The sequence below is a fragment of the Pollachius pollachius genome, assembly GCF_949987615.1.
Source record: "Pollachius pollachius genome assembly, chromosome: 10".
Classification (NCBI taxonomy): Eukaryota; Metazoa; Chordata; class Actinopteri; order Gadiformes; family Gadidae; genus Pollachius; species Pollachius pollachius.
This window is the reverse complement of record NC_136943.1, coordinates 3,104,277-3,117,880: the sequence shown is the minus strand read 5'-3', so window position 1 is coordinate 3,117,880 and position 13,604 is coordinate 3,104,277. Positions and strand designations below refer to the sequence as shown.

Below are 13,604 nucleotides of genomic sequence, written 5' to 3'. Positions count from 1 at the left end.
ATCGGAACGCCCTACGTACTCAAACTTAGGCTAGTAAGTACGGATAGTATGGATTTTGGAACACGGCACTGGTCACTCACTGAAGACTTCTGATCACTAGTGTTCACTAACTGAAGACCCGTGCTGTGTTCCAATATCCATACTATCCGTACTTACTAGCCTTAGTTTGAGTGGTCACTTACTGAAGATTTATTGGTCACTAATTGTTCACTCCGATGCTTTGGTTAAGAGTTGAAATCCATTTTAACTTACTTCCAAATTGTTATTCTAAATTCACTGGTTATTCGTTCTGGATAAATATCGTCCGCTGAATTATTCAAAAGTAAAATAATTAAGTATCTAATCAGAACGAATTAACACGGGTGTACCGCACATGGGCGTTGATCAGTATTTATAGGGCTCTGATTGGCCGGTTCGGATTTGGTCATCTCAGCCTGGAGGAAAACATGGCGACAGGGGTGATGGTGAGTGGGATTTAAAGCGGAGTCCATTTCTGGGTTAAGGATAACATGCGTAGCTAAAGTACGAATGAGTTACGAGTTAGCAAACTAGGAGGTAAAGCGACGAAGTACGGCCCTGGTTACCTGGAGCCTCCCCTGACGACTAGGCGAGGCTCACCTCACGACCAGGTTGACCCTCTCACCCGAGATTCACCGGGGTCGCTCATGCTTCTTCCCTGGGTCCACCCGGAGCAGGCCACGTTCAGTGCTCGTGATCCTTGTGAAACGAAATGAACTCACGAATGAATGAATGAAATTATTAACTTTATCAGTGTTAAGGAAGAAAATAAGCGGCTTATGGTGCCCAACCGTCGTCCTATTTAAATCTTATTTTAGATATAGTCCATATCCAGACACTAGTTTATGTAGACCGGCTCTGTCTTCTAGACTGTAGTTTATGACGTAGACCCTCTCTCCACTACACACTACAGAGCGAGGCATGCTTTCTAACTATGATATTATGATATATTACTAGTTATAATCTAAGTAACTAACTTCGATATGAAATATACTAGTTGTACTGTGATGTAATACGATACTCAAAGATGTTGTGTAGAGCTGAACATGCTTGCGAACTACGACATTCTGTAGACTCTTGAATCCTTCATGAAGATAATATTCCGTTTCTCCGTTCTAGATGTCTGCTCCAATTTCTTCCAATTCGGAAGTGGAATCATGTGAGAAGACGATTGAGTCGATAGTGAATGCCCTGCAGTACATCAAGCACCCCTTACAGAACAGGTATGCTCGTCCACCAAGGATAGGTGTTGTATTGACCTGTGAACCAGTGGTTTCAGGAATGTTTTAGTTGGGACTCTATCGTCCACTCCCTGTGTTAGGATCATCTGGTCTCATGTAGCCTCCTCTGGCCACAGCTCGGTTTGTTCTGGAGAAGCTGTTCCTCTCACAAGTCCTGATGTTTCTGAGGGCTGCTTCTCGCTAGGTGGGCGCTGTGGTTCTTTAAGAACGACAAAAGTAAAACCTGGCAGGCCAACCTGAGACTCATCTCCACGGTCGACACCGTGGAAGACTTCTGGGCGTAAGTAGTCTCAAGTTAGCCAACTTCTGGGAGTAAACTGTCTAAAGTTAGCCAACTTCTGGGAGTAAACTGTCTAAAGTTAGCCAACTTCTGGGAGTAAACTGTCTAAAGTTAGCCCAATTCTGGGAGAACATGGTCTAAAGTTAGCCCACTACTGGGCATGAATTGTTTTAAGAGCAAACCTCTCATCAGATTGTAGATTATGATATAGGTATATTAGGGCTGGGCGATGAATCGAATTTTGATCGTGATTTCGATTTTAGCATAAAACGATCACTAAATTAACAGTTTTGCGGTTTTTTTTTAACTTTTTTTTAAAATGTTTTATAGAAAGGGCAGAACAGCTGGATACATATCTGTAAATTATTTTAGATTGGAACATTTTCTTTTTGACCATTTTGTGTATTTTTTTAAGGCGAATTTTCAAAATTCTCTGTTTTTTTTGGAGAGACATGCTGAATAAATACATGTTTTCAAAATCAAAAATAATCGTTTGAATAATCGTGATTTCAATATTGACCAATATAATCGTGATTATGATTTTACACATAATCGAGCAGCCATAAGATATATCACAGATCATTTTATTACACGATTATTTCAATTATAGGTTATATCCAATAATGGATGATCATATTGTAGGTATCATATTATTGATGAGATTATGAATCTTATCAGATTATACATGATGCCAGATTATAGATTAAGAGTATCAGATTATAATTCATTTCAAGGATAAACCTAATGACAAGCTGTTCTCTCTCTCCAGGTTGTACAATCACATCCAGCTGTCGAGTAACTTGGTGTCCGGATGTGACTACTCTCTGTTCAAGGTAACCCTAGTTTAGCACCGAGCACTACTGTTCTAGCTAACGTTAGGCTAGCACCGTGCACTACCGTTCAAGCTTGTGTGTGTGTGTAGGACGGCATTGAGCCGATGTGGGAGGACAAGCTGAACCGGAGGGGCGGCCGCTGGCTCATCACGCTGTCCAAACAGCAGCGCCGCGCAGACCTGGACCGTTTCTGGCTCGAGACGGTGAGCTACGCACTACTCACTTACCTGTTGGCTACGCACTAGCCTGTTGGCTAGGCGCTCACCTGTTGGCTAGGCGCTGACCTGTTGGCTAGGCGCTGACCTGTTGGCTAGGGGCTGACCTGTTGGCTAGGCGCTGACCTGTTGGCTAGGCGCTGACCTGTTGGCTAGGCGCTGACCTGTTGGCTAGGCGCTCACCTGTTGGCTAGGCGCTCACCTGTTGGGGCTAGTTTATAATATAGTGTGTATCCTGTGTGTTGGGGCTAATGTTTAGTGTTTTATGTATCCCGTGTTTGGGCTCGTATATAATGTAATCTTTTCTGGTTCAGGTCCTCTGTCTGGTGGGGGAGGCGTTTGATGAACACAGTGACGATGTGTGCGGAGCTGTCATCAACGTCCGCGCCAAAGGTGACAAGATCGCCATCTGGACGCGAGACTACGAGAACAAAGAGGCCATCACACACATCGGGTATGAGAACCATATGAGTAGTGTTTAACTTTGTTTAAGTTAGTAGGACCGTATTAAAGGTGTTTAACACTAGGTGGTTTATGGGGACCGTATTAAATGTGTTTAACACTAGGGGGGTTATGGGGACCGTATTAAAGGTGTTTAACACTAGGTGGTTTATGGGGACCGTATTAAAGGTGTTTAACACTAGGTGGTTTATGGGGACCGTATTAAAGGTGTTTAACACTAGGTGGTTTATGGGGGCCGTATTAAAGGCGTTTAACACTAGGTGGTTTATGGGGACCGTATTAAAGGCGTTTAACACTAGGTGGTTTATGGGGACCGTATTAAAGGTGTTTAACACTGCTTCCAGGCGGGTGTATAAGGAACGCTTAGGCGTGCCTCAGAAGGTGATCATTGGCTACCAGTCCCACGCAGACACCGCCACCAAGAGCGGCTCTTCCATGAAGAACAAGTTTGTTGCCTGATGACCCTGGGATGACCCTGGGATGACCCTGGGATGACCCTGGGCTGACCCCGTGACCCCTGCCCCATGCTGCTTGGTTCTGTATTTATTTAGATGGGGTCGTTATTGTTCGTTATTATTTTGTTTGATTAGAGATGTTAAACTCTCTAATTTGAGGTTGCTTTAGATGAGAAAATATTTGCTGTTCAGTTTTTAGAGGGCCAACTAAAAGTTATGAGAAGTCAATAGTTAGCATTACAGAAACATGTTTAGTTCGATCATAAATGCATCTTTATATAAAACACACTTCTGTTATTTTAAGGCCTCGTTTTGTTTCCATTGGCCAGAAGAATATACCGTCCTAGAGCTTTGTTATTTTGGTTTTGAATTAAAAGATCTGAAATTATGACGCTGTGTCTAATGTTGCTTTGAAATAACTGTAATGGAATGTAATCGAAGTTCGACTTAAAATGAAATTACTTTCATTAACTTTTACAGCTAAACACTGCACGCTGGTCTGCTACACGCTGGTTTGTTACAAACTTGTCTTGTTTGTGAGTTTTCAACTTACTTTTTTCTGTTGTAAGATAAACAGGTTTAATGTCTGGATAATTCGCTGTAGCCACAGTGGCGCTGAAGAACTCAACTTCTAGACTCTAGTAAAAGTACAGAAACCTGTGTCAAAAGAGTCTAAAAGTACTAACTCAACTGAAGTTGAATCAAAGTGGAAATGTTGTCGACACAGAACTGGAAACGAGACCAAAGGAGACAACAGTCTTGTCTTATTATCCTTAAACTCCTGAGAACATGGGCGGGGCCGTCCGGGCGCTGCTCTGTTGTCTGCTGGTTCACCTCCCTCTCCTCGACCGCTCTACCAGCTCTCGCAGAGACGCCAAGCCTGGCGGTGAACACTCCCTCCCTCCTGTCTCGGCCTTCACGTCATTCTCATCTTCTGACGTCATGCCTGATCCGCTCGTCTTTTCGCTGCTTGTCCGTTAGGATCAAACCGGTCTTGTTGTTGAAGGATCGCATATATTCAAAATTTGAATCTCCCCTCAAATACATTAAGACCAAAGTAACGTCTTGCTTTGAAAATGTAATGGTAGAAGATACAGATATCTGGAAGCTGTACTTAAGTACAGTAACTAAGTACAGATACTTTGTTACTTCCCGCCTCTGGGCTCAATTAACCGATTGAGATGAGCTCTGATCGAAAAAAATGAATCGTCTATTCATTAGCCGATTCCGAGTGAGTGATCAGCAGCATGCGGAGAGACCGGACATGTTGGAGCGACAGTCCCCGGACAAATGTGAGAATCATTCAAACCCCGCCTAACAACCCTACAGCTGCACCCTAAACCTCCAACCTAGACTCTACTGCTACACCCTAAAGCCCCACCATCCACCCTAAACCCTACCTCCCGTCCATATAACCTACAGAACCTGTGAGTGTGTGTGCCCTTCTGAGGCCGAACAGGTTTTTCTCCTTTCCTTTCATCTGCGGTTCACCTTTTTAGTGTCTAATCTCCTGGCCGGCGTGATGTTTGAGTGAAGAGTTCATCTGGAGGTCTGATGATCTCCCCATGCTGTCACCCTCTGACGGATGACAGGGTGATGGAAAGGTCATGTTGGTGACTTCATGTTGTGGCCCTGACACGTGTGTGTGTGTGTGTGTGTGTGTGTGTGTGTGTGTGTGTGTGTGTGTGTGTGTGTGTGTGTGTGTGTGTGTGTGTGTGTGTGTGTGTGTGTGTGTGTGTGTGTGTGTGTGTGTTGTCTCCATCATCATTTCGTCACGTCCCTGAAGCCGCGGCCTTTAGAAGAGTAAACCTTTTGTATCCTAGACTGACACTGTGTAGTTACCGTGGTTACCACTGTCATGCGTAACCAGGGCCAGACACGCACCCACACACAGCTGCTTAAACCCATGCACTGTTGCTATGGAAACACTCCTTCCTTGAACAGATAGTGTGAGCGAAACATATGGACATAGAATTACCCATACCATATATTTAACTAACACTATATTACTAATAAATCCTCTTATGAACTCTGTGTGTGTGTATATATATATATGTGTATGTGTGTATATATATATATATATATATATATATATATATGATCTGGTCCTGTTACTGGTTCTGATGGTTCTGGTATAGACCGGTCTGGTCCTGATGGTTCTTGTGTAGCCCGGTATGGCCCTGACGGTTCTGGTTCTGATGGTTCTGGTATAGACCGGTCTGGTCCTGATGGTTCTTGTGTAGCCCGGTCTGGTCCTGATGGTTCTGGTGTAGACCGGTCTGGTCCGGATGGTTCTAGTCCTGATGGTTCTGGTGTAGACCGGTCTGGTCCTGAAGGTTCTGGTCCTGATGGTTCTGGTGTAGCCCGGTCTGGTCCTGATGGTTCTGGTGTAGCCCGGTATGGCCCTGACGGTTCTGGTTCTGATGGTTCTGATATAGACCGGTCTGGTCCTGATGATTCTGGTGTAGCCCGGTCTGGTCCTGATGGTTCTGGTCCTGATGGTTCTGGTGTAGACCGGTCTGGTCCTGATGGTTCTGGTGTAGACCGGTCTGGTCCTGATGGTTCTGGTTCTGATGGTTCTGACCCTCAGAGGCCCCTCCTCTCTGAGAGGCCGCCCTCTGAGCGTTTGGCTTCATTAACACGTCCTGTTCGCGCCTGTGTTCCAGTCCGACGTCATTACTCTTCCTCTGGGACAGAAAGGACTTTGAGGGGATGTTTACCGTGCATAGCGAGCATTAACGAACTAACGACCCGCCAAAGAGCTCAACTCTGGGGTGAGGTCGAAGAAACGGATGGAAAAATAAACCAGGCCGTCAGAGTGGGGTGTTCACCACCGGGCGGCGGAACGTTTACATCTGGTGAGGTTGGGTTCTGCGTGGGGGGGGGGGGGGTCTCTGCATCAGACCCAGAGGGACACGCTGGGTGTTACAGGAGACTGATCTGAGGTCAGCCTGTAGGGACCATGACGGCCCCTTTACATGAGACTGAGATTGGAGCCCGGAACTGGGAGCATGGATCACACAGATACCACCACAGAAACCACCAGATTAGGTGGTCGACATATAGTCTACGTCTACACTTAATCCAGGTCCGTGTCCTCACATAGTCGAGGTCTACACACAGTCCAGCTGAGGGGGTCTACAAACAGTTCAGGTGTGGATAGTTCCCTCACCTCTCTGAATCTCTCACCGAGCCATCTGACCCACTTCAGCACCACTACAGTACCGTAGCCATGGTAACGTGTGTGTGTGTGTGTGTGTGTGTGTGTGTGTGTACACATGTGTTCCTGTATGTTTCTATCAGTTTGAAGTATTAATAGTCCTGGAAGCCCTCATGTTGTAATGTTTCATTGTGAACAGATCCTCGCTGATCGACCATTCGTCCTCCTCTTCTTCCTCCTCCTCCTCCTCCTCCTCCTCCTCCTCACATTGTTACTATGGCGAGCAGACCCATATCCTAGCATGCATCACACCAGGCAGTGAGATAGTTGGAGTCCGGAGGGAGGAACGGTGCATCGTTAGTGCCTACCTGCAGAGAGCCGCCGTGTCTCCCCGCGGCCACCAGGGGGCAGCACACCACAGCCCGCCGTGTCTCCCCGCAGCCACCAGGGGGCAGTGCTGCACACCGCAGTGGATCACCGTTCCGGACGTCCTCCTCCATCACTCTGTGTTTCTATATTACTGCGGTCTGAGCGATGGGCTGCGTGGGGCTTCCTCCCGCTTTTCACCAGGAGAGGGAGGGGGTTTGTGGTGTTGTGTTAATTCAGCACATTCGGTGTTGGTGTCCCTCTGAGCCTAATCCCACTCCCCCACGTCTGAGCGGCTCTGTGTTCCTGTGTCTATCGATTCCAAGCTGTGTAATCCTTAATGGTGACAATGGCGCTGAGATTAGGTTCTGGAGGCGAAGAAGCCGGCCCTTTTAAGGCGGTAATGGGCAAAAGCGCGTGTTAATTGGCCGTGACTGTTGAGAGTAAATTAATTATCGATCGCCCTCTCCCGACCGCTGTTGTGTACTTACATGGTGACTCCTTTTTCCTCTGTCTCCACCATGTTTCCTGCTCCTCACGGCTGGACGGGCAGGCGGCCGTGCGAGCTCCGTTCCTCACCGAGTCTCTCGCTCACTTCGCCTGTCGCTCACTTTCCCTCGTCTCCTTCAATTCTGTGTTACACACCGGCTCCCCTCCTCCCCTAGGAAGGGGGGCGGGGGGAGAGGAGGGGGAGAGGAGGAGGAGGGGGGCAGAGGAGAGGGGGTAGCCTCCGCCCTCCAGCTCCCCCCTCACCTCCTCCTCTCCCCCTCCTTCATTACTCCCCCGTCCCGCTAGATGGGCGAGCTTCCCGGGAGATTAAGGGAGGGAGGGGGTTTGGGGGCATCATTATTCTGTGTATTGATTTCCTGCGTCTCTGAAGGAAACAGGCAACCCTTTTATTCCACCATGAGCGGCGAGTGCGTCCATCGGGTTACTGAGTTCTGCTCGCCGTTGCTTTCCCCCCAGGTCGAATCGGCTCCGCCCCCAGCCACAGAGCTCCTCCTCCAGCCACAGAGCTCCTCCTCCAGCCACAGAGCTCCTCCTCCAGCCACAGAGCTCCTCCTCCAGCCACAGAGCTCCTCCTCCAGCCACAGAGCTCCGCCTCCAGCCACAGAGCTCCTCCTCCAGCCACAGAGCTCCGCCATTAGCCACAGAGCTCCGCCTCCAGCCACAGAGCTCCGCCTCCAGCCACAGAGCTCCACCCCCCTCAGCCGGAGTGCCCTGACGCTGAGGCTTCACATGGAGCTTCTTATGCAGCTTCATATGAGTCTTCGTATGAGGCCACTTCACGCAGAAAACTAGTGATATCTAATCAAATGAAATACCAGTGAATGTAAAGTAATCAAATGTAATCCTGGTTAATGTAAACTAGTCATATCTAATCAAATCTAACCCCAGTTAAGGTAAACTAGTCATATCTAATCAAATGTAATCCTAGTTAGTGTTAACGGCCTCGCTTGGAGCCCAGACAGCCGAGCAGGAGGACGTCTGCAGGCCGCCCTCAAGCCATCAGGTCTGAAGGTGTTGTCAGCAGCAGGCCTTGTGGTGACGTAGCAGCAGACCTGATGGTGTGGTCAGCAGCAGGCCTTGTGGTGACGTAGCAGCAGACCTGATGGTGTGGTCAGCAGCAGGCCTTGTGGTGACGTAGCAGCAGACCTGTTGATGACGTAGCGGCAGACCTGAAGGTGTTGTCAGCAGCAGGCCTTGTGGTGACGTAGCAGCAGACCTGATGATGACGTAGCAGCAGACCTGATGGTGTGGTCAGCAGCAGGCCTTGTGGTGACGTAGCAGCAGACCTGATGGTGTGGTCAGCAGCAGGCCTTGTGGTGACGTAGCGGCAGACCTGATGGTGGTTTCAGCAGCAGGCCTTGTGGTGACGTAGCAGCAGACCTGATGATGACGTAGCAGCAGACCTGATGGTGTGGTCAGCAGCAGGCCTTGTGGTGACGTAGCAGCAGACCTGATGGTGTGGTCAGCAGCAGGCCTGGTGGTGACGTAGCAGCAGACCTGATGGTGTGGTCAGCAGCAGGCCTGGTGGTGACGTAGCAACAGACCTGATGATGACGTAGCGGCAGACCTGATGGTGTGGTCAGCAGCAGGCCTTGTGGTGACGTAGCAGCAGACCTGATGGTGTGGTCAGCAGCAGGCCTGGTGGTGACGTAGCAGCAGACCGTCCCGTCAGCTCCTCCAGTCAGCCTGGTTTCCACCGGGCGTTGGCGGATAATGACTGCAGGACTGGGAGATGGTCCGGAGCGCTGTCCCTGGGGGGGTAGACCCTCTCTCTGGTCCTGACGGAGGCTTTCTGCTCCAGCCTCTCTCTGGTCCCCTCTCTTCTCCACTCCCTTTCTGCTGGGGACTCTCCCATTACGCCGTGCATGAATGATTCACCAGTCAATGTTGGTTGCAAATAGTCATTCATATTTCATATCATTCATATTTCATATCTGCTTTATCCCTGGAACCGGCCCGGCCCCCAGCCCGCTCCACGTGCCCTGACCCAGATGCATTCACTCACTCATTCATTCATTCACACCCTGTGGAGGCAGATGTGAAGGAATGCATGATTTGCTTGATGGTGTTTTCAGACACATCTCGCTGGTGGGTTAAATTCCCTGACCTGTAGAAGTGCGTGTGGGGGGGGGGGGGGTTCAATCAGGCTCCCCAGGACCAGGTCTGGGCGGGGGGGGGGGGAGGGGGAGGGGGTGATGGGTAGTGGTGGTACTGTCCCCGGTCGCTACGGTGACTCCAAACCTCCACAGCCTCATTCTGTCAGAGGGATTCAGCAGGAGCCTTTGGAGGAAGTCCTTATATGGAGCGCTGTGAGGAGTAAGGGGGGCCTAGGGGGCGCTGTTCCCCTGGCTGTAGTTCAGCCCTGGGCCGACAGGGCTTGCTGGGCCCCTGGCTGCAGATAAGCCTTGAGCCACCAGGGGGCGCTGTTCCCCTTGCTGCAGGTCAGCCCTGAGCCACCAGGGGGCGCTGGGCCCTTGGCTGCAGGGGGCCTCTTAGTTTTCACAGCACCACTGGGTTCATCATAAGGAATGTTTTATTAATTGACCAACCTCCTCATTTTCCTAAGCGAACCGGGTTTGTTTTACTCGGCCTGCGGTTGAACGCTCAGCGTCACGTTTAGAGCGTGGTGGTGCTCCCATACCAGGGGAGGAGGATGGGAGGGCCAGGCTGTACGCATACACTAGTGTGAAGGTTCATCTGACCAGACTAACTAATGTTGTTCCTCTGGTTCAGAGGAAAGGAAAGAAAATAAGCTGAAAGACCCAGCATTCAGGGATGGGGAAAATAGAGTTGATGCTGTCAGATATGGGACGGGGAGTAGAGACTTAAACGCCTTATAAGGCTATGATTAATTAATTGGATATCCTTAATATAAACCCTATCAATTGCTATACTATTCAAATGCTATTTATTCCTTATTTAATTGATCATCACAGTGGAAATGCTGACTGCTGCCAGTTCTTATTTCCACGGCTCGTTAGCAGTGTTGGAAAATAAACCCTGATTGCTCGTTAACCTCAGCTCCGGGCGTCTTGCCAGGCATCAGACCACGCCCCCAAACACTGCTGTGGGTCCGACCATGCCCCCCAAACACCCCTGAGGGTCCGACCACGCCCCCAAACACCCCTGAGGGTCAGACCATGCCTCAAACACCCCTGAGGGTCCGACCACGCCCCCAAACACAGCTTGGGGTCTGACCACGCCCCCAAACACCCCTGAGGGTCCGATCACGCCCCCAAACACCCCTGAGGGTCCGATCACGCCCCCAAACACCCCTGAGGGTCCGACCACGCCCCCAAACACCCCTGAGGGTCAGACATCGCCCCCAAACACCCCTGAGGGTCCAACCACGCCCCCAAACACCCCTGATCGTCCGACCACGCCTCCAAACACCCCTGAGGGTCCGACCACGCCCCCAAACACCCCTGAGGGTCCGACCACGCCCACAAACACAGCTGAGGGTATTGGATAGTTTACCTTATTTAATATTGAATAGTTAAAGCCTAATTTAATATTAAATAGTTTAAGCCTAATTTAATATTGAATAGTTTAAGGCTAATTTAATATTGAATGATTTAAACCTAATATTAAACTATTTAAACCAAATTTAGAGTTGGATAATTCAAACTTGATTTAGTATTCGATAGTTAAATAGTCCTATATCCTATCTAATCAAATGTAATCCTAGTTATTGTCAACTAATCATATCTAATCAAATGTAATTCTAGTTAATGTAAACTAATCATTTCTAATCAAATGTAATCCTAGTTAATGTATACTAGTCATATCTAATCAAATGTCATCCTAGTTAATGTAAACTAGTCAAATCTAATCAAATGTTATCCTAGTTAATGTAAAATAGTCATACCTAATCAAATGTAATCCTAGTTAATGTAAACTAATCAGATCTAATCTCATTTGATTTTAATTGATGTAAACTAATCTCATTTGATCCTGGTCATGAGGAACGCCAGGACCTCCTCCTCTCCGGCTCTCCTGGACCTCCTGGTGGTGATCAGGATGAGGAACAGAGCTCCTCCGCCTCCGGTTCTCCTGGACCTCCTGGTGGTGATCAGCTTCAGGATGAGGAACAGAGCTCCTCCACCTCCTGCTGAGGTTCTCCTGGACCAGGTGGAGGTGATGGAGGGTCGGGAGGATCCGTGTGACTGAGCGGTCTCCGTCCCCTCAGACGCCGAAAGGTTAATGACCTCAACGCCGCCGCTAAGACGCCGCGGCGTCGGGCGGTGCCCGTCTGGCCGAGTGATGCTAACGATGGCCCATCAGGGCGATCCATCACTTCGTCCGTTTAGCTAACGACTTCCCTCTCAGGTCTGAGTGTAGACGCGGTCCTCCATCCCATAATGACACGGCGGCGCCTCGGTTTGTGTAAAAGCGAACGATGAATTTATCTTGTTGTGGATGGAAGATATTCTGCTAATGTCCTCTTACTGCGATGACACAAGTTAATGACGTGGAAAAGACTTGTTATGATTCATAAAGACCTCATAAAGGCTGAACCCACAGTCCAGTTAAAGGGCCGGTACGGGGGATTAGGGGCATCTAGCAGCGGGGGGGCAGACACACTCACTTCACCAGGATGGGGGGGTTCGGAGGAGAGACGCTTTCTTCTGATTGGTGATCAATCACATGCTATATTGATCGGTTTCTTTTCAGATTAATCTCTATGTCTCGGTCTCCATCTCCCTCTCTCTCTCTCCCTCCCTCTCTCTCTCTCTCGCTCTTGCTCTCTCTCTCTGTCTCTTCTCTCTCTCTCGCTCGTTCTCTGTCTCTTCTCTCTCTCTCGCACTCTCTCTCTCTCTCTCTCTGTCTCTTCTCTCTCTCTCTCTCTCACTCGTTCTCTGTCTCTTCTCTCTCTCTCTGTCTCTTCTCTCTCTCTCTCTCTCTCTCACACTCTGTTAATAGATTAACAGTGGATCTAAGCCTGCAATATGAATGATCGGTATTCATCACGTTTCCAGATGATGCTGTTCTCTCACCAGCCTTCGTAACACAGCACCTACCTGGTGCCTCACCAGAACACAGAGCGTGATGTACCCCACTGCAATCCTCAGACGGACTGAAGAAACCAGCCAATCCCAGCACACCAAGAGGGAGGGAGGGATGGGGAGGAGAGATGGATGGAGAGAGAGGTGATGAGGGAGGAGGGAGAGATGGGGAGCAGGGAGAGAAAGATAGGGAGGGAGGGAGAGATGGGGAGGAGGGAGGGAGGGAGAGACCACTATTACCGAAACTACCACACCTCTTACCACCATCACCGTCAGCGCCACCACCACTTCCACCATCCCCACTATCAGCAGCATAACCACCAGCACTACAGTACATCCACCACCAGCACCACCTCTATTAACGCCACCCTTTCATTGAGCTGGACCTCTAGTCCTCCATTCCTCTAGACCTTCAGTCATCCAGTCCACCTCCAGACCAACTCCAGACCTCCTCTACTCCTCCAGACCTCCTCCAGTCCTCCTCCACTCCTCATGCTCTGCTGGATACTTTGAACACAGCGTCTTTAAATGAAGCCGGTGATTGGTCGTGACGTGAGCTGGCTCTGACCTTGGCGCGATTACAGCGGCCACACCGTGAAATGACCGGGCCTCTCAGCCGGTTACCCTCCCTCCTGCTGATCTCTCCTCCTCCTCCTCCTCTCCCTCCTGCCATCTCTCCTCCTCCACCTTTCTCTCCTGCTGATCTCTCCTCCTCCTCCTTCTCTCTCTCCTGCCATCTCTCCTCCTCCACCTCTCTCTCCTGCTGATCTCTCCTCCTCTTCCTCCTCCTCTCTCTCCTGGTCTGTTCATCACTGTGTCAGCAACTCCTCCTCCTCTCTCTCCTGCTGATCTCTCCTCACCTCCTCCTCTCCTCTCTCCTGCTGATCTCTCCTCTCACCTCCTCCTCTATCTCCTCCTCCTCCTCTCTCTCCTGCTATCTCTCCTCCTCTCTCTCCTGCAATCTCTCCTCCTCCTCCTCTCTCTGCTGCTGATCTCTCCTCTCACCTCCTCCTCTCTCTCCTCCTCTCACCTCCTCCTCCTCTCTCTCCTGCTGATCT

The 13,604-nt window shown here is 49.6% G+C and overlaps 1 protein-coding gene across 1 annotated transcript; it reads left to right on the top strand.

Annotated features, from left to right (window-relative positions):
- Positions 1-445: 445 nt before the first annotated feature.
- On the top strand, positions 446-3,892 carry eif4ea (eukaryotic translation initiation factor 4ea). The gene is made up of 7 exons (XM_079745134.1): positions 446-464; positions 1,138-1,241; positions 1,444-1,539; positions 2,309-2,372; positions 2,462-2,575; positions 2,902-3,041; positions 3,394-3,892. Exons 1-7 carry the CDS (start codon positions 447-449, stop codon positions 3,506-3,508), a joined length of 651 nt encoding a protein of 216 aa, XP_079601260.1. The 5' UTR covers position 446; the 3' UTR covers positions 3,509-3,892.
- The last annotated feature ends 9,712 nt before the right edge of the window (positions 3,893-13,604 follow it).

What these genes read in the sequence shown, in the direction of transcription:
- eif4ea (XM_079745134.1), top strand. An exon ending in AAGCACCCCTTACAGAACAG is followed by an intron (nt 1,242 to 1,443) that starts GTATGCTCGTCC and finishes GCTTCTCGCTAG; the next exon opens with GTGGGCGCTGTGGTTCTTTA. An exon ending in ACCGTTTCTGGCTCGAGACG is followed by an intron (nt 2,576 to 2,901) that starts GTGAGCTACGCA and finishes TTTCTGGTTCAG; the next exon opens with GTCCTCTGTCTGGTGGGGGA.